Below are 22,310 nucleotides of genomic sequence, written 5' to 3' on the forward strand. Positions count from 1 at the left end.
ATGGAAAATTCATACTATTGATCAAACTGTTGAATGGTTTGAAGGTAAGAGGCATCATCAAAAGAGAAAAAGTTAATTTTTAAGAAAAAAAAAAATTCAAATTCAATCGAAAAAGCTGAAGATGGAATTTGATTAGTCCTTTTATTGATAATGATAATGAGACATCAAACAATAACCCTCAAATCACAATTACAGACTAAAATGAAATAACACTTCATTTATTCATCATTTGTTACATACAGTGTACATCATTTATATGTACTTTTGCATTCAAAGAGAGAAACAAATAAAAACAATGCAAAAAATGTACAGTAACTAAAAAAAACACACTAAAAGTGATTCATTTAGTGTAACTCCAAAAGATCGGTAATCTGTTTCTTTGTATGACATTTACCCCTAATATGTTTAGTTTTTAATATAGCACAACTGATTTGTTGACTGCATTATAGATTCATATGACCTCAACTTTACCAACTAGTAATGGCAACTCAGGCTGTTTTAAAATGGAATAATGGCCATTCAAAATGAATCAATATTGATGATTCAGTGATTCAGTGATTTGTTGTTAAGTATAGAAGTCTAGAAGTTCTCATAGTGGTGAACAAAATGTGTCTGGTCGCGTTTGTTCATTTGCTGGCAGGCCTTCTCAACATTCTTAGTCAGACCGGGAGGACCACAGCTAAACACGCCGATCTTCTCCACCTTTAACAAGGAAAAATCATCAGTGGTGTAGGTGAGGTTGATGTAACTGTCACAATGATCTAATTAAATGACTTTTTAACCTAAAACTTAAAATGACCTCTTTCACAAGATCTCATATGAATCACAGATATTTACTTATACATGAAGATTTAGAAAAATGCAATAGTACATGCCCTACAACTGTAAGGATAACTATATCCATAAGGATAACTGTAACGATAAAGATAACTTTAACGATAAAGATAACTTTAACGATAAAGATAACTTTAACGATAAAGATAACTTTAACGATAACCATAACGCTAAAGATAACTACTGTATAACAATAAAGATACTAACTATAATGATAACTATTAGGATAACTGTAACGATAAAGATAACTATAGCGATAATTACAAAAATAACTCTAACGATAACTTTAACATTAAAGATAACTATAACGATAGTTAACTATAAATAAATGATAAAGATAACTTTAACAATAAAGATAAATATAATGATAACTGTAACTATCAACATAACTGTAACAATAACGATAACATAACAATAAAGATAACTATAACAATAACTACAACAATAACTATAACAAAAAAGAATAATGATAACTATAAGGATAACTGTAACGATAACTATAACAATAACTAGAATGATAACTATAACAATAAAGATAATAACGATAACTTTATAAGGATAATTGTAACAATAAAGATCACTTTAACGATAACTATAACAATATCTAGAATGATAACTATAACAATAAATATAATAACTATAACTATAACTATAATGATAACTGTAACGATAAAGATAACTTTTTTGATAACTATAACAATATCTAGAATGATAACAATAACAATAAAGATAATAATGATAACTATAGCTATAAGGATAACTGTAACGATAAAGATAACTTTAATGATAAACATAACGATAAAGATAACTATAATGATAACTATAATGATAAAGATAGCTATAACGATAAACATAACTATAATAATGACTTTAACGATAACTTTGATAATGACTATAAGGATAAAGATAACTATAATGATAACGATAAAGATAATTGTAACTATAACAATAAAGATAACTATAAGGATAACTATATTAGCGTCCACAACAACACATAATAATCTACTGTTATTATAAGTGCATACTGCAGTTTTGTCATCTCCCACTTTAAATGCTCAAGCTCTTTAAGTCTGCTGAATTCTGATTGGCTGTCAATGTTTTATCGTTCATCAGCTGGAAAAATGTTTTTGAAAGTGACTCCAACGATATTGTTCCTTTGTTTCGTTATCATCGTGGTGTAAACTTTCCTATTCTCATAGAACTAGAATGATTATTAAAAACGTTATAATTATCGTTACAGTTATTGTCCTTGGTGGAGTTTAACTCTTTCCCTGCCAAACACGGAATTTTCCGTTATTCATGAGACAACGCTTCCCTGACAAACACGGAATTTTCCATGTTTCTGTGTTTTCATTGTTATACGCTAGGGGGCGCTATTACGCATCTCCTGAAAGTGCCGATCAAAAACACAGAGCAGGAAGACGCAGAAATGAGCGATCTCATATGTAAGCATATGCACATGAAAAAAATAATGCAATCATCAACACTAACCGCATATAAATGAAAACTGCCTAATGTTACAGAGTGAAATGTCAATCCAGAAAGTGGTAAAGGCCTTTGCAAGCTTTGGGAGTACTGATGGAAGCCATCTGCTGCATCTGATATTACTGAATAATCCAGATGTAGTATTTAATAAAAATGCAATTTTCTCAGCTTTTTCTCAAAATGTTGCTTTTTTTATGAAACCTACCTACATTCAAGTGTTGATAAAAACACAATGTTGAAGCTAGAATAAAACTGATTTTTGTTTGAAAGTAGAGGGTCTGGTCTTGGTTTTGTTGTATTGCATGTTCAGATATTCATACAACAAAATATTCTGAGGTCATGAAATTTAAGTTAAAAATTAGCAATAACGCTTGTGGTGGCTGGCAACTTTTGTTAAAAACACTGGCAGAGAAAGAGTTAACAGTAAAGCTCCAATGCATCTTAGAAGCAAATTATTTGGCTTCTGACCTCTGGATGAACTTCCTGTAGCGAACTGAGAAAAGCCAAAAAGGGTGGGCGGCCGAAGTGTGTGATGGAGCGCAGGCCAGTGAACAGACTCCTGTTCCACACCTTCTGAAAGTGCTGCTCACAGACATACTTGAGAAAGAGAAAGAGTGATGATTTTACACCTAACCATAACTTCATATCAGTTAACCTCCTTTAAATTACATCACAGTAGTTCAGTAAGTTACAGTAACCTTATAAACCAATAAAAAACTCTTATCATTCTAAAATAAACAATGGATTTACCAGCATGGTGGTGCGAAGATCGAATTTCTCAGCCAACTGTGTGATGTAGATGTGCACTGACACCAGCCCCTGAGCGTCCATGTCCTCCACCTCTCTTATGATGTCAGACACCCACTCGAACTGACGCTGAGTCCGTGTCACCCAGATAAAATACACCTAGAGCCACCGTGTTAAGAGTCATTAAAAACTTAATCCTTAATTACAGGACACTGAAAACTTTTTGCACATTGTATTGTACCTTTTTGCAGTGAAATTTGAACTTGACTGAAGATTTGAACACCAGGTCTTTTAAGATGGAAGCAAAGGGTGTGACTCCAATCCCAGCGCCCACCAATACTGACACCTCATAGTCTGTCCATTCCTGATGGCCCTCCCCAAATGGCCCATCCAGATACAGCTGTAGAGATACAGCAGGGTCAAGCTTTCAAATACTGTTCATTTTATCACAAAATTCAAACAATAAATGTAATTTTTACACTCTTAAATGTGGCACGACAGAGTGCTGTAGTGCCTCAGTTTAAGTGACAGAACAAGGGATTAATATATCTGAAAATAAATAGCATTGAATATAATAGTCATTCATTTTAAATTTCTAATATTATGTACCAAATGAGGGGGCTCCCTGTATAGTATCGGTATCGGTATCTGCAGATATAATTCTAAATAATCGGTTGTCGTATCGGCTGCATTCAGGTTTATCTACATCTATATGAACCAAAGACAAACTGGGTATCCTTGCCTTTGGATATCCTCCAAACTCCTGGAGATTCTCAGGGGTGTAGGCCTCTCGGAGTTTGCTGGTCCAGGGTCCTACTGCACGGATATGAAGGCTGAGGGTCTCCTCATGTGGTGCGGAGGTCAGGGTGAAAGGATGGTACTCATCTGTGCCCAGCGCCAGGCACGCAATACGTACCCACTGTCCCGAGCGATAGACAAAACCTTGTGGACGCTTAAACTCCAGGTAAGTTACATCTGGCAGTTCAGAGAAATTGAGAATCAGGTTTGCTATCAGTGCTACTAGTCCACTTTAGACATTCTACTTACCATAAATAACTTTGTCAGTACGTGTCAACTAACTTTCATTTGAGTTTTAGTAGACTGTTTATTTTATGTTATTTTAGGGTTAGAGTTAAAGTTCACATGTACAAAGTTACTTATAGTCAGTAACGCGAGTAACGTAATTAGATTACTTTTTCGAGTAACTAGCAAAGTAACACATTACTTTTAAATGTAAAAGATGCAAACATTAAGTTACAATGCAAGTTACTTAAAAGTAATGCGAGAAACATCTCCTGTCCCCGTGTTGAGAGAAGTTGGGTGTAAGTGCAGTGGCACTTCCTTCAAGATGAGGCTTATTAAAGAGATACTCCATACCAAAATGAAAATTTTGTCATTATTCACTTGCCCCCATGTCGTTCCAAACCCGTAAAAGCTTCGTTCGTCTCCGGAACACAATTTAAGATATTTTGGATGAAAACCGGTAGGCTTGAGACTGTCCCATAGACTGCCAAGTAAATAACAGTGTCAAGGTCCAGGAAAGTATGAAAAGCATTGTCAGAATAGTCCATCTGCCATCAGTGATTCAACTATAACGTTATGAAGCGACGAGAATACTTTTTGTACATGAAGAAAACAAAAATAACGACTTTATTCAACAATTTCCCTCCTCTCAGCGTAGCGGCATTTTGAAAAATCTGACTAGTACGCAAGCGGCTTACGCTCTAAGCCACTTGCGTACTAGTCAAATTTGTCAAAATGCCGCTACGCTGACTAATCAATAGAATTCCTATTGGGTGACCATCAAAATAAAGTGTTAGCAGACACTAAGCAGACAGTGTACTAATACTCTAATGACTCAAAGTTGACATGTAGTTGCAAAGTTACTCATAGTTAGTAGAATGTCTAAAGTGGACTATTGAAAGAAAGTGCTACCTAACTGGTGATTTTAAACATCATTTCATTTTAAAATCAATAAAGTGAGTCCTGAATTCGACTCAAGGTTTCCTATTATGAGACGCCGTATGATTTCACAGCCAGAGCAATTAGAAGTGATAATTTTACAGCACATGACACAGCGCTGTGTGCTCGGGCCCTTGGAGACTCTGAGATAAAAGAGCTTTGTGCTGGATCTGCTGAGATTATCATCTACCTGAGGGCAGCAGCTCGGCTTTCACCACTGGGATCTCCACCTTCTTCCTGTTGAGGCTGATGAGCTTGTCTAGGAGGAAGAGGAGGCCAGGGGGGATCAGGTAGATGTGGAAGCGGGGCTCCTGGAGGAGGGCGTAGCTGCCGTGAATCACAGTCTGTCAAATGAGATGAGGGAGAAATAGAGAAAGTCAGTGTTCACAGTTCCTGTGTCCAGTGTTCCCGCCAGACGTGTAACTTTCAAAATGAAATCAAAAAATTATTCTAATCATAACCATTTCTGGATATTTTTTATTATTATTTTGATCTCACACTGTCTGAATTTCAACTATATTTTAGCTATCTTTCTTAGTACATAATACTGAAGCTCTAACACTCATGGATATGTGCTTTTGTTCCTTTACCAGGACATAGACGAGCACATATAGGTGGTGTGTGATCCAGAATCCTCTAAAGCTGATGCGTCTGAAATAGTGCGAGGCGAAGACATACATAAAGGCGAAAATCAACAGCAAAAGAACTCCAGTGAGACCTGAGAGAAAAACAAAACAGAGTGTCACAGCAAACACACGTCTAGAAAAATAATAAACCGACTATGTCAATTTAATACTGAATATATCAAAACAACACTGAATGTGCAGCTATACCAGGAACTGTCTTGAAAAACCAGAAGGTCCATTTCATTGGAAGCTCAGACCTGCAAATGACCAACACACAGAATTTTGGGCAAGGCTCCTGCACTAGCAGAGTTTCTCAGAGAAAAAATATGTTCTAAGAATATTTTAAGTTCCCATTAAAATGTTATTTCGTAACGTTCTTTGAACATTTAAAACAACCAGTTTTTTTAAATGATTTAAAAACCATTTCCACGGTTACACAAACATTCTAGAAAACATTGCATTTTAGGAAACATTATGGGAACATTATTTCTGAATGTTCTTAGAACCATCTGAAACAGTAGTAACACTAGCCGGGTTTCCATCCAAAGTTGCGAATTTAACTTATGCGCAAAATTGGAATATCGTACAAAACATTTGCGAACAAGCACCGTTTCCATCCGACGAGTCAAAGAGAACAAAATCGTCACTTCCTGATACTGAACTGGCACTATACATCACTAAGAAAAGTAGGAGAAGCTACTGAATATATAATAATTTTCCTATATAAATGACTTATAAATGACTGCATATAAATGACTTGCACCTCAGAATGAGCAGAGGAAACACAATGAATGCGGTTATTGCTTTCGGAGGTGGATGCTGCTGTTTGGGAATGCAGTCGTGTAAGAGAGTTCTGGAAGGCAATTATACAGAAATACTGACAGACTTTGTTCGGGCATTTCCGAATGACCATAACAACATTTTAGATGCTGTGGAACAAAATCACTCCACTGAATAGTCAGGTTTTACAGTCAAATAGCGCAAAGTCACATGACTTTTTTGATGCGCTTGGAGGAATTTATTCGCAAAATGCATTTCTATCTCCCATTATTCGTATTAACCCTTTTTTGCACAAGTCAAAAACCACCTCAAGTGAACGTAAAAAAAATTTTTCGCGAATTAAGCCATCTTTATTCGAAATACAGCAAAATTCCATTACTCGATTCTGATGCGATACTTCAAAATGCGCATAAATGCAAGGTGATGGAAACCCAGCTACTTAAAAATCATTAGATGAACGTCCAACTAAAAAGTTTCATATGTCAATCAAGCTGAACATGTATTACCCATTGTTGGAGAACACTTTAGGAAACAGGCAGGCAAGAATGCTGAGGTCACTGATGCAGAAAATGTAAACGTTGACCACATGACCCAAACTGTGAACAACTGGCACAAAAATAAATAAATAAAATATTATATGAGCACATGTATTAATATAATCGATGTATGCCACATCACTTTGAGGAAACGTTACATTATGTAATGGAACTTTGAACCCTGGTAATTAAATGAATATGCTATAAACTGCACAAATATGTCTTGACACACAAAGTGTTAAAGCATAATTACGGTGATGTAACATTCTACTAATCATATCTGTGGTGAAATTCATTCGAAAGGGCAATTAAGGAAGTTTAAATATTAAATGTAGCGTTTTGCACGTAGAGGGAATTGATCTTTTCTGACCTGAGAGGACAACAGCAGCTATAGCCATGTGACGGTGAAGGTCGATGGCCGCATCGAATGGGATGTATCTGTTAAGAAAAGTCTCCCTGCACATGGTTATCAGGTTACGGCACACAGTGAGGAGCATGTAGGGAAACAGGAAGGAGATGGCGGCTGCAGAACCGCGAGACACGAGCACACCCACCAAGGAGGTCTCTGGGATGCCACTGGCGTGGGCCTGTAAGCCATAATCTACAAACATTGCTACTGGTTTGCAAACATTAGTGCGAATCTCCAGTGTCACAAATTAGGAACAATTCAACATGATCACAATAAATCAAGTTAAGGCTTTAATGTTCAGTGATGAAAAGAGAAAATATAAAGGGACACCTACGGTAGCATCTTTCCAGTGCTAGTCCAGCTGTGATCCCATATATGATGACTATGCAAATGATGTGTCTTCTGTAGTTTTCTATGAAGCGTTTGAACTGCTGGATCCATTGCTGCACTGGGTTTCTATTGTAGCGTTCTCTCTGAGGCCTCACATACACCTTTGGGTTGCTTTGTTCAATTCTAACAAGGGAAAAAAGAAACATATTACGCTTTAACTAGGGTGGCTTGACAAAAACAACACACCTTTATTGCTTAAACTTTGGTTGGGTTTTTTCAAAAGGCTACACTGTCACTGGCACAGTCCTTCAGGCTGCTCTGATTCATGTGACCGTGTCACAGTTTTCTCTATATATATGTGTCTAGCTGGCTGTCTTTCTTTCTGTTTAGTTATCCACCTATTTTTATGTATTTTTTTACATTTATCTTCCTCACAGTCATTTGAACTAATTAGATAGACAGGTAAGATAACTAACAAGATAGAAAGACAGCCATATAGCTGTCTTATAACTAATTGGACAGACAGGTGGACAATTTACTAACTAGAACAGCTAGAGAGTTAACCCAAGTTTGAGAAATAAATAGACAGAAAGACAGTCAGGTAGAAAACTAGTCAATACATAACTAACTAATCAACAGACAGATGAGTTATTAACTAATTAGACCAAAAAAGAGCTGGATAAATAACTAATAAACAGGCAGATGCATAACTAATTATTCAAAGAGGTGGATAACTAACTAGATAGAAAGTCAAGCCAATAAATAACTAACTATTTAGACAGACAGACACGCGGACAAATTAATAACTAGACAGAAAGACAGCCAGCTAGATTACTAATTAGATAAACTGACAGGTGGACGAATAACTAGTACACAGAAAGACCAACAGGACTAAATAACTAGATAGAAAAACAGCCAGCCAGACAGATCGATAACTAACCAGACAGAAAGACAACTAGAGACATAACTAATTAGATAGACCGACAGATAGATAACATACAAACTAGATAGAAACACAGATAAGTAACTAATTAGACAGACAGGTGAATAGTAAACAAACTAAGCAGAAAGTCAGCCAAACAGATAACTAATTAGAGAGACGGACAGGTGGATAACTAAATAACTAGACAGGAAAAATACAGCCAGACAGATAACTAACCAGACAGACAGATTACTAACAAACTATTTATCTGTCTATCCATTTGTATGTATAGTTAACTCTCTGTATTCTTGTCTAGTTCAGGGATATCCAAACTCAGTCCTAGCTTTAACAGTTTTGCTCTGACTTGACTGGAAGTTTCTAGTATACCTAGTAAGACCTTGATTAGCTGGTTCAAGTGTTTTTAATTGAGGTGAGCTGAGCTTTGCAGGACAGAGGCCCTCCAGGAGGAGGATTGGACACCCCTGGTCCAGTTAGTTATTAGTCTGTTTGCCTATTTAATTTGTTAACTGTATGCAGTTACATAGTAGCATCCTCCAAAATGCGTACAACATCTCCACTCACATTGTCTTCATAATATGTAAAAATCTAGTTATTTCTGCTACTGAGTTAGTCTGTTTCATTTTGTCACAGTCAACTAAAGATTATGACGTTCAAAGCGAAACCTGACCGATATTACATCACAGAATGGCATCACTTCCCGCAAATACTGATTGCCACATTTCTCAATAGCCAATAAATGACGGGTTTCACAAAGGGCTTAAATCTAACACCTAGTTGAGCTCCTAAAGACTGTACACATGTCAGAACACGTTACATAATGCTACACATGCTCTAAAATAACCACAGCAGAGATATTATACATTAAAGTCTCACTTCTTGATCTGTCTTTGACGAAGTTCCTGGTCTTGCTCCCCCTCAGGCCTGTGAGTAAGCTCTTCCACGGCTGAAGAACTACAAAACAACTTTAGCTGTATTACTGTGTACTCATTTAGAATGAGTTTTATATTATATCAGTTTTCTTTACCTATTTAACTAAATAAAATATACTCTCTCTTGACAGTATATTTTTTTCTTACCAAGTACTTCCATGCCTGGGAATACATGAACAACAGTTTCAAAGTAAAATGTGTCTGTGCTGGGTGAACTAAGAAATATAATGACATGGGGGATTAGAGCATAAAGAAAAATATATCTTTAACCTTTAATATTGAGCTGAGCTGAATGGTCTCGCAGCAGAAAGTGAAAGTCCTCCCAGGAGAAGGAATCTTTGTTGTCAAGACCTGCTGCCTGAAGCATAGCTGCTATACCATCCTCAGCCTGACTGTGAGATAAAGCACTTCCAGAGATATCAATGAAAGACCTGCACAAGACAAGAGGAAAAACTGGCTAGAAGAAAGAAGAAGTCCTTTAGAGGATTTATTGAAGTGTTAAATGTAAATTTCACGTTAATATCAAGAAATATTTGCACAAAATACTTTTGTTCTCTCAAAAACGAACAAACATCAGAACCGACCTGAGTAAGGAAGTGAACTCTTCCTTGGACAAGAAGCCATCTTCTTTAATGTCATGCATTGAAAACAGAAGCTTAGACTTGTCCTCGGGAGTACCTGGATTTGAAATCCAAAAACAGCAAACACGGTAACACTCTTACCAACACAACACAGTAACATCGTAACACTGCAAAACTGTAGCATTCTAACAACACAAGGTTACTTTGTAACATTGTAATGCTGCGACAACATAGCAAGGTGATTTTGTAGCATTGTAACATTCTAATACTGTAATGTTGTAACATCACATGATAAAATTGAAAAACGGTTATACCACATAACAACAATGTAACAAGGTTACTTTGTAGCATTGTAACATCATAAAACTGTAACATTGTGTAACATCGTAACACTGTAAAAATGTCCTAATCCTAACAACGTCACTTTGTAGCATTGTGACATTGTAAAATTGTTAAACTGTAACAGCCTAATAATGTAACAAAGTAGCATTGTAATATTGTAAAACTGTAACATTCTAACACTGAAACCCTGAGAAATTTTATTCAAATTCGAACAATTTAAATTTGTAGCATAGTAATAAGCCTCGTTCATACTGTCAGCCCAAATCTGATTTTGTGCATAGACAGATTGAATCTGATTTAGTGACTGTCCACACAGTCTATTGAAACAATTTATATCCAATTTGTGTGTCCTTTAATGCTCTTTCGTTTTATGGAATGTGCCTTGGTTTCTATGGCTATGCCATTGCACTGTTATGCCTATGCTAAAAACAAGAATAACAGCAATACAGTTTGCAATACAGATGTTGTCTTATGACATGACATGTTTTTGTTTTACGTGGCAAGAGAACGTGAAAAAGCTATGCTAAATCCGATCTGACCGGTCAGACTGAAACAAATTTCCTGAAAAGCAATTTAAACAGGATTCCAAACCATATACGAATGTAGTTTGAAACGGATTTGCACAAATCGGATTTCATGTAGTTCGTTGCCGTTTAGACTTTTTAAAAATATGATCCGATTTCTATCGGATTTGCACAAAAATCGGATTTGGGCTAACAGTCTGAACGAGGCTATATTCTAACATTGTAACCCAGTAAAATTGTAAAACATCCTAATGATATAAAAAGGTAACTTTGTAGCATTGTAATACTGTAACATCAGTAACAATGTAACAACAAGGTAACTTTCTAGCATTGCAACATTTTAACACTAACTTTGTAAATGACTTAAAATGACGATATTATAATAAAATGTAACTAAACACTGCACTGCATTACAAAAGATTTGAACAACCTCACCTTTCATGAAAATGACAATAACATCCAGGAACTCCTGAAACGAAAGGTATCCGTTCCCGTCCTTGTCAGCCAGGGTGAACATGGACTCCACAAAGAGCGAGTCAGGCTTCAGACCGAGCACGCTGGCGAATTCAACTCGTGTGAGCTCACACTGTAAAGCTTCTCTGGTCCTAGTGCTCAAGTCTCCTGCATCACTTTTATCAATGTCCAAGACCTGGAGTCAAAAACACATGTATGATGCTACTCCATGACTTTGTGACACTTTGTCAGTAGAACGAAGACAAAACGACCTTGTAGACATATGAAGAGACAACAGAAACACTTACCTTTGAAAAGGCGTGCTTGAAGAACGTCTCCACAATCTTCTCCCTCTGTGCTCTGGTCACTGCATCTCTGAGAATCTCTTTCTCACTCATTTCCTTTACAGTTAGACTCTGAACCCTGCCCTCCAGCTCAGAGCGCAGGTGACCCAGAAACTTTGACCTCTGGCCAACATCCTCAAAGAACAAAACCTTGGACAGAAATCCAGCATCTTAATGTCTCACTGAGCATTAGATGAACGATGGCAACAGACTGAACTACCAAATTCCTACCAGATCATACTCTTTGGGGATCTTCAAGAGCAGAGCACGATGCTGATGGTCATTGGATATTAACACATTGAGGTGGTCTTGGTTGCTCAAGCTGTGAGAACTGAGAAGAGACCCGTTTTCATCAAAGATCTGGAGTACGGTCTTCTCGTTGAGCGCAAGTGCTACTTGTCGGGGTGCTGTAGTGTGCCCTAACCACTCTTTGGCTGAATGAAAAAAATAAAATGCAATGACAGAGGTTAATAAACTCATCTTCACTGGCATTTCAGGCCAATGTGACACTGCGTGTGAAATTACTGACCAATAGTTTCATGTGCAGGTTTCTTGTCTGTGGTGGAACCTCCGAGCTTCTTTTGGAATCGTTTGTATCTGGCTGTCCGGACACGAGCGACGACACACGCTACAATGTAGCTTACTGTCGAGAGATTGACATTTCAATATTTTTTAATCAAAACATGAAAAATAATGAAAATACTGTAAATAAATATTATTATATAAAAATGTCATTATTTATATTAAATGCTATATGTAAAATATATTATTATTTAAAATGAAATTTATTTTAATTATTTTTAATGGAAATTGACACAAAGTTTAAGCTAGCTTAATAAATAAACAAATAATGTTGTTATATATTTTTTACTTTAAAACAAAATAACATTCCAATTTTTTAAAACAAAATATGAAAATACATAATTATTGTTACATAAAGATACTACTATTTATATAAAATATTATATTTAAAATACTATCATTTAAAATTCTAATAAAGAGTACTATTTTTAATTCTATTATTTAATAAATAATACTATCATTTAACTTTTGAATTATTTTAAATGGAAAATACACAAAGTTTAAGCTAGATAAAAATAAACAAATAAATAAATAATGTTGTTATATATTTTTACTTTAAAACATGAATTACATTCCAATCCTTTTTAAACAAAACATGAAAATATATAACTATTGTTATAAAAAATACTAGTATTTATATAAAATGCTATATATAAAATACTGTTATTTAAAATTCTAATAAATAATACTATTTTTATACATAATTTAATAAATAATACTATTATTTAACATTTTAATTATTTTACAATACAATTCACACAAAAATCCATTCCAATATGTTTTTAATAAAAGGTCATATTATTATTTTACTGAAATATATAATTATTATTATATAAAATACTATTACTTGTGTTTCACATTTTTCTTCTGTGGTTTAATAATTAATACAAACTTTTATAATTCCAGATCAAATGCAGTTGTCTATAAATATATGAAACTGCAATTTAATTGTAATTTACTTATAGCACACACACACACACACACACACAAATTGATGAATGACCCTGACCAACAGGAAACAGGAAGAGCACCACCACTGTTACGCCAAATCCAGCCTGGCTGCTGTTGTCAAAGTAACTCATAGAGGAGGCCTTTGTACAGGGGTGAAGATCGGAGGATGTGATTGGCTGAGGCTGGGGGCAGGGATCACCTGCACAAAAAGTGCAAAATAAATACATCACACCTTTGTAATATGATTTTTTGTTGTTGAGTACTGTATGTTGTTAATGCATTTGGGTTGCTTATTACCGTTCACCCAGAAGAAGACATTTCTTTGAACGTCCCCCTCCTCTGCACTGGTGACGTCCAGAAGGACATCATGAAATGTGGTGTTGCGTATGGCTTGGATCTCCTCCTCAGTGAACAACCTGAAAGGAAGGATATCTTTCAGTATTTAGTGTGCTCATCTGACCAAACTGATATGGCTGTTAAGTATTGATCAAAGGAAAATGTCCCACCCATTTTGTTTGTTCTCAAACCAGAAGCGGTCAGCATTTCTTATGCGTTCAAACTGGTCCAGGATGATGGTGGAAAACACTGGACCCGGTCCTTCCTGGGATTCTAGCAGGCCGCCCACAAATAGATCTAGTCTGGAGGTATCATTCTCATATAACTCTGCGAGCTCCCTTAACAACTGAAAATCAGTGAAAAGAGATTCAAAGAATATATTTGCATTGTGGTGGTTGGGTAATGGGCATTCTGGGTATTAGTTATTGAGAGATTCTTGCTGATGGCTTTAGCAGCACCTGTGTGTTATTCAGTTTAGGGTTGATCTCATTCCAGCTGTTGACGGGCCGCATGTTAAGGCTCTCTCTGATCTGGTTATAACTGGGCAGCCCAAAATCACGCCCCCTCTGGATGGTCAAAGCCACTGCGTCAGAGCGCGAGAACCGCAAGGGGCCGTACATGTAGTCTAATGGAGAAAAGGAATAGAGAAGATGTGTTAACCAGCAGATCTTCTTGATGCCATTACATTATTTGAAAAAAACCAACCTCTCAAATCCTCCACAATGATGTTGTCCTCTCGCTCAGCGATCTGAGAAGCCATGCCCATTATTAGCTCATCTACATCCTGACCGGACTGCAGGTTTGGATTCTAAAACATATATAACTTGATGTTATAGTACTGTAATTTTTAATTTTATTTCATATTACAATTTTGTGGAAAAGTTCATTTATTTCAGTAATTCAACCCAAATTGTGAAACTCGTGTATTAAATAAATTCAATGCACACAGACTGAAGTAGTTTAAGTCTTTGGTTCTTTTAATTGTGATGATTTTGGCTCACATTTAACAAAAACCCACCAATTCCAATCTCAACAAATTAGAATACTTCATAAGAACAATAAAAAAAACCACAAAAACATTTTTAGTGAATTGTTGGCCTTCTGGAAAGTATGTTCATTTACTGTACATGCACTCAATATTTGGTAGGGGCTCCTTTTGCTTTAATTACTGCCTCAATTTGGCGTGGCTTGGAGGTGATCAGTTTGTGGCACTGCTGAGGTGGTACAGTATGGAAGCCCAGGTTTCTTTGACAGTTGCCTTCAGCTCATCTCTGCATTTTTTGGTCTCTTGTTTCTCATTTTTCTCTTGATAATACCCCATAGATTCTCTCTGGGGTTCAGGTCTGGTGAGTTTGCTGGCCAGTCAAGCAGTGCTTTTGGCAGTATCTTGCTGGAAAATGAAATCATCATCTTCAAAAAGCTGGTCAGCAGCATGAAGTGCTCCAAAATTACTTGGTAAACGGCTGCAGTGACTTTGGTTTTCAAAAAACATAATGGACCAACACCAGCAGATGACATTGCACCCCAAATCATCACAGACTGTGGAAACTTAACACTGGACTTCAAGCTACTTGGGCTATGAGCTTCTCCACCCTTCCTCCAGACTCTCTTAGCCCAGGTAAGACGCCTCAGGAGTGGCTTAACTAGAGGAATACGACAACTGTAGCCAAATTCCTTGACACGTCTGTGTGGTGGCTCTTGATGCCTTGACCCCAGCCTCAGTCCATTCCTTGTGAAGTTCACTCAAATTCTTGAATCAATTTTGCTTGACAATCCTCATAAGGCTGCGGTTCTCTCGGTTGGTTGTGCATCTTTTTCTTCCACACTTTTTCCTTCCACTTAACTTTCTGTTAACATGCTTGGCTACAGCACTCTGTGAACAGCCAGCTTCTTTGGCAAGGAATGTTTGTGGCTTACCCTCCTTGTGAAGGGTGTCAATGATTGTCTTCTGGACAACTGTCAGATCAGCAGTCTTCCCCATTATTGTGTAGCCTTGTGAACCAAACTGAGAGACCATTTTGAAGGCTCAGGAAACCTTTGCAGGTGTTTTAAGTTGATTAGCTGGTTGGCATGTTACCATATTCTAATTTGTTGAGATTGTGAATTGGTGGGTTTTTATTAAATGTGAGCCAAAATCATCCCAATTAAAAGAACCAAAGACTTAAAACTACTTCAGTCTGTGAAGTATATATATATATATATATATATATATATATATATATATATATATATATAGGGTTGCATAATCCAAACCAAACCCTGTTTATCATGACTCACATTTCGGTTCCAGAAGGTGTTGCATAAACGCAGGCCAGGAGATTTACTTGCATCGTTGTTCACAGCACTTTTGTAGTGACACGTCCTGTTTCTAAATCCCCAAAATCACATTTCAGCACAATTTTAGACGCAAATGAGGATTTTATATATACACTTCCATTAGAAAGAGTGGGATCAGTTTATTTATTGTATAAAAAATATTGATTAATTTATTTAAAGAAATTACTTTTACTTTTAAATGACTGTAATTCTGCAATTAAATTGCATTAAAACGTTTAATGTCCAATCAGCATATCAGAATGATTTTTAAAGGATCATGTGACACTGAAGACTGGAGTAATGATGCTGAAAATTCAGCTTTGATCACAGAAATATTTAAAATACATTCAAATAGAAAACAGTTCTTTTAATTTGTAGTAATATTTCACAATTTTACATGTATTTTATGTATTTTACATGTACATGTATAGGTGTATTTTTGATCCGAAAAAGTCTTGGTGAGCATAAGAGACTTCCTACCAACCCCAAACTTTTAAACGTAATACTATTTAATTTGAATAGAAATCCTTGAATGTTACTATGTCAACAGTGCTTTGCAATGATTAAAATAAATTCAATTTTAAAATGGCTTTCAACTGATCAGTTTTACAAAAGTGATTTGAGAAATGTACCTTTTATATACACCAGGTGGAGCAAGAGTCAGTCCAAACCTCACAGCAGCAGCTTCAAACTCAGCAGAGATCCCTGGATCAACGTATTTCTGATAACCTGCAGAAAGACGGTGCTGTGTGATTCAGCTCACACTTTATATTCCATTATTAGCTCATATTTTTCACTAACCACTGTGAACAGTACTGCCCTCAGCAGAAATGACATGCTTGGCATCTGTTACTCAGTAATGACGTAGATGTCAACGACATGCTGTCGATTGCAAAGCCAACTGCATTTTACGCAAACCATGAGAGAGATTTTAACAGACCACAGGTTAGTCTCATGTAGACCAAACTTTTGACTTGTGGCATAAAGTCTGCTCAAGTCTACCCACAATCGCCCACTTTTTTGTTCAATATTCCACAAATATAGACTAGTAACTATATATTAAATAACTGTAAAGTAGAATATTCTGTTCGGCCTGTAGATATAAAATATCAGGATATTAATACCGTATTGCAACATCAACAGGTGGCGTATGTTTCCAAAAACTTTTATAATAAATGTTGCTTCTTTATCTCAAAACATGATAATATATATATAATAATATATATACCTCTGTCACAATGCAATTGGCTATATTAATTGAAATGACAAATTTCCACTAACATACATATGAGTCGAAGTGAATGAAACTCAAATTGTAGTGTGACTTCAGACGGTCAGTGAACGGACTGTGGTCAGTAGGTGTGCCGTCTGAGACTTAGACAAACCACAGACTACTGGAGCATGTGCACATTCACACACACACACACACACACACACACACACAGAAATCTCACCTGGATAGGAAGTCACTGGTTTTCCCAGAAAGGCCGGCAGCCACTCATAGAATGCTATATTCTGAGAAAAGATTGATTGTCAAATCAGAAATAAGACTGATATATCATTATATTTATACGCCAGTGTTCAAAGGAGATATTAAGTGAAGGATACTGCATCACACCCCTCCAAATTGGCACCTGTTACATAAAGTGAGTCAGTAATAGAGGATCTGCTTTACCTGAAATGTGGCAATAACCTTCTTTCGGGCATTTTGGAAAAGCTCTTCGTCTGACCAAGAGGGGTGTTCCTCATGCAGTTTGGAGGCCAGGTAATTGTGGTAACGAAACCAAATAATTCCCTCAGTGACCGTAAAGATGTTCTCATTGGCCCAGGCATTCCCGAACTCTGAGAACACACAAAACCAGCAGCTGAAAACCACAACTTGCAACATTTCCATAAGCTCTTTGCATGCAAAACCAGTACTAAACCCATGCAAAGTGAAGTTACTCTGATCTGCTTGTTCATGTTCATGTTCGGATGTACTTTATTGCTTAGTGTTTTGCTAGCTATGGAGCCATTTACAAGAGGTAAATGTACATAGATTGAAGATTATTTTCTAAAAACAATGGTCTATTGCGTCATATACGAGTTAAACAAAAGCTGTGGTTTATTTAGAGTATTTTACGTGTCATACCTCATTTTGGTGTTATGTAATTTTTTTACAGCAACATACCAGCCCCACATTGTTATGGGTTTTAGCAGACACATACTCATGCAAAAGGATTGAACCTGGTGACAGACAGATTAGTTTTTTATAATTTATTCGTTTATTTATTAATATGTTTATTTTTTCCATTTATGTATTATTTATATATTAATCCATAAAAAAATAATGTTATTATTATTATTATTATTATTATAAATCCAAACTATTATTTATAAATAATTATATTTATTTATTTATTTATGCATGCATATAATACATGTATTATGTATTTGTCCAAAACTAAATAAATGTAAAAATGGGTAACAGACAAACAAATAAAATAGTTATCCATTAAGAAAATAAAAAGTACTTATTTATCTATAAAAACAAACAAACAAAAAAACAACAACAACAACAAAGAAACAAACAAATGAATGAATGAAATATTCTGAAAGCTTCTCAGTGTTTGCAGATATTATATTAATTTATGATTTTATAGCAGTTAAATAAATGCAGTTACTATAGTACTTCAAAGGAATCTATGGGTACCATGGTATAATTTTGTAAGGGATGTTGCAAGAAAGTATGAATGCAAAATATTCCAAGTCCTACCAGACAAAAATTCCTTGATTACCCATGTGACTACTGGCCGTGTGGTCATAAATCAATACATGTACTACAACTTAAAGTATCAGCTCCGTATGTTACCGTAGAGCTCCTGTGAGCCAGGGCTGGTGCTGGGGTCCGGCGTGCTCCACATGAGGTAACCGCTGCTGCTGCGCCGGGGCATGTCCTGTGAGGAGCCTGATGCCAGCAGTCCTCTGGAAAACACTCTCAAGGCATCACACCAAGAGCTAGACGATCCATAGATGGAGCTGCCATCTATCCATGCTGTCACGTGATTCACCTGAAATGAATTATGCGCAAATCAGAAACTCAGCAGATCCATTCTAAATCCCATACAATCTATTGTGTCTACATACACACCTGTGTGCGAGGATTGTTGGGACTATTGCCTGTGCTCGGATCCCACTCTGCTCTCTGGAACTGGAGCAGGACCGGTTGCGAAGAGTTAGAGCCAAAGACAGGATCTTCTTTTTGGACTTTAATATGCATGAATTCAGGAGGGCAACCAGGTCTTCGGGATTCTGAGATCTCAGACCACACATGGTAACCTAATGTAGTAATAAAGACCATGTGTTAGAGTGGCCATCGTGAGAATTTAAATTCTCTTCACTCTTTTTACAAAAAGGAGACAATAACAGGAAAATATCTACTGAAATCCTTGAAGAACTCTAAAACGGGTTTAAATTCTTAAAGCGATAGTTCACCCAAAAATGACAATTCTGTCATTAATTACTCACCCACATGTCGTTACAAACCCATGAGACCTTTGTTTATCTTCAGAACACAAATTAAGATATTTTTGATGAAATCCGAGAGCTCTCTGACCTTCCATAGACAGCAACACAACTGAAATGTTCCCAGGTCCAGAAACGTAGCCAGGACATCAGTCAAACAGTCCATGTGTCATCAGTGGTTCAACCGTAATTTTACAAAGCTACGAGAAAACTTTTTGTGTGCAAAGAAAACTATAATAACATAATTTATTCAGCAGTTTTTCTCCCCAAGTTAAAGTCTTCCGCCATTTTGGAGAGTACCCCAGAATGTAATGAGTGTTGTTTATGTTCAGCATGCGCGTGCTTTTTACTGAACGTAAACAATGCTGATTACGTTGATTACGTGCGAATCTGATTATGTTGATTCGCAGCTCAAGCAGTTAATCAAGACTCACTCTCAGACGCCTGACAGTCACTCCGACTCGGAATGAGCCAAAATACCAGCGTATCTGATCCTGTCATGCTGGTTTTGCCAAATCATTCAGCACTCGTTACCCAACAGTCACTGAACCGAGGAAACAGTTACGACTGGAGACTGACGAGCCGGTGATACACAAATGCGAGAGCCAAACACTTGAATGAAAGTTTTTATGGTTTTCTCAATGCTTATGTAAAATGGTGAGCTAAAGAAGACTTCATCAATCACCAAGTGCCACGGTTTCAGCTAAAAATCTTCTTCACTGTTCTACTCAAGCAAAAAAGCCACCTATATCTTGGAAAGCCTGAGGGTAAGTAAACTGACAGTGCATTTTCATTTTTGGGTAAACATTAATTTATGAACCTCTGCAATCACTAGCTACATTTACAAGCAGCCAAATAATCTGTTTATTTATGGACTGATAGCTCAGTCTGACTGAAAAGACTTCAATGAAACCGCTCGATTAATCCAGTTGAGCTTGAGCCAAATGAATTAGATTAAAAGATCTAGATTAATTTGATTAGATTAAAAGAGGTGGTGTAAACCTGAAATAATCCAATCAAAAGGAAAAAATAAAGCAAGTAGACACTTGAATCTAAATATTTTCAAATTCAAAAATATGTGCTATTCCAACTGACTGATTCAGTCCATTTTGTGAATGAATCACTAAAATATCTGACTCAAAAGGATGAATGATTCCTTTTTTTTTAGTCTTTGCTTATTTGCACTTTTTCTTCGCTGCTGTAACATGGAAATTTCCCCATTGTGGGAGAATCTAATCTAAAAGGATAAATGATGTCTTGTAAACTAGACATAAATACTCCTCTTATGGACTCCAATGAAGACACTTAGGAGAACCAGGGTGGATTTACAGTATAACAGTCTGACTGAACCCATGAGATAATAATACAATGAAAGAGTTATAGGGCTTTTGCATCTGTTCTGAAGCTTAAATGTTCCGGTCCCTGTTCATTGTAATTGCATGGAAAAGAGTTACTCCTTTCTTGTACCGTGCAAGAAAGGACGGGAACAGCATGAGAGGGAATAAATAGTACAATTTTTATTTTAATTGGGTGAACTATCCCTTTAAGGTAAATTGGACTCAGGATGCCTTTATTAAAAATGGGAAACTATAATTAAAGGGCTGGCTCTTCAATCAACAGGTCGCGCCTTGTTTAAATGAAAGCGTCACTCACCGAAGGCCACAGAGAGAACGCTTCTGTTCCTGTAGGACATTAAACCGGATTGGCCACTCGTGGCTATGTTGCTTATCTGGCGGGGGTTGGGCAGGTGTGGTTCCTGTCGGGGCAGATAAACGCCATCGGTGTACTGTGCCGGAAAGAGACGGACCAGTGCTGCATCTGTGGGGAGAACATCCTGATGTTTCCTTTTTTTTTTTTTTTTTGCAAAAAGCCTAAAAGAAGTACGAATTCAGTCACCTGCAGCCCCTCGATCGTGATCTGCCAAATTATTGTACCACCCATCATACCTTTGAACTTCCCAGGTAATGGCAGAATTGGCACCTGTTTGGTTCAAGATCAAAGGGAGTTTTGCAACACTATAATAAATGTGAATCATTATATAATGTTTGCCAATGACCTATTCATTCATTCCATGCACATCCTGTTCTTAAAATATCCCTAGGATTTATCTAGAATTCAAAATCTAACTTACGTCATAAAATATCCCTCAAAAAATTTTATGGTGTAAAACAAATAAACATTCAAGATTAAAGAAAAAAAAGCTATTTTGTGACAATGAGACTTTTTGTTACTATACTTTTTTTTGTTGCATACAAAAAGCTGGAAATTCATGTTTTTTCATAAAAGCACAAAGCGAGGTTCAAAAATCTGAGACCATATAGAAAATACTGTCATTTTTTTCTAATTAAAAGTGCATAAAAAATTTGAGAGGACAGTTAAACAGAAAAATAATGAAAAAATTATAGTAGTTTTTATCATTTCAAAATGCAATAGATAGATAGATAGGCTGTGAAAATTATTTTTCAAAGTTGTAAATAAAACAAAGATTATTAGTTTAAGTTCCACAAGATCCACTATTTTAGTATTTTTACTTCAAAATTTCACTAAACTCAATGTAAATGGCCATTTCTTTGTAATTATTTGTTATAATTTACTAGCAATTTCTGAGTGAAAATGGTTTCTATTACTCACCAACAGCTGGACAAAGAACAGACAGTGCAGTTAAAGTTCTCCAGAGTACATCACATGAACCCATTCTTGCAAACCAATGAATGAAACACCTCTTCACACAAGAGCACTTGACTTCAGACTACAGAAAACTGCTGTGTAAAAGCAGACACAACTTTCCTTTAAGAC

General features: G+C 36.2%; 1 protein-coding gene across 1 annotated transcript; it reads right to left on the reverse strand.

Annotated features, from left to right (window-relative positions):
* Window positions 1-202: 202 nt before the first annotated feature.
* On the reverse strand, window positions 203-22,255 carry duox (dual oxidase). Its single transcript, XM_042753683.1, is given in 33 exon segments — window positions 203-702; window positions 2,788-2,916; window positions 3,070-3,225; window positions 3,308-3,466; window positions 3,809-4,041; window positions 5,219-5,372; window positions 5,619-5,746; window positions 5,862-5,911; window positions 6,941-7,040; window positions 7,341-7,571; window positions 7,714-7,892; window positions 9,526-9,603; window positions 9,677-9,743; window positions 9,852-10,012; window positions 10,166-10,259; window positions 11,464-11,677; window positions 11,790-11,975; window positions 12,057-12,259; window positions 12,355-12,468; window positions 13,417-13,557; window positions 13,656-13,774; window positions 13,865-14,040; window positions 14,153-14,319; window positions 14,400-14,502; window positions 15,972-16,062; window positions 16,643-16,739; window positions 17,465-17,525; window positions 17,686-17,852; window positions 18,862-19,060; window positions 19,141-19,328; window positions 21,168-21,332; window positions 21,411-21,494; window positions 22,146-22,255. Coding segments are annotated over 33 exon segments (4,581 nt in total). The 5' UTR covers window positions 22,210-22,255; the 3' UTR covers window positions 203-579.
* Between the last annotated feature and the right edge of the window lie 55 nt (window positions 22,256-22,310).

Source organism: Cyprinus carpio, chromosome B25 (genome assembly GCF_018340385.1).
Source record: "Cyprinus carpio isolate SPL01 chromosome B25, ASM1834038v1, whole genome shotgun sequence".
NCBI lineage: Eukaryota > Metazoa > Chordata > Actinopteri > Cypriniformes > Cyprinidae > Cyprinus > Cyprinus carpio.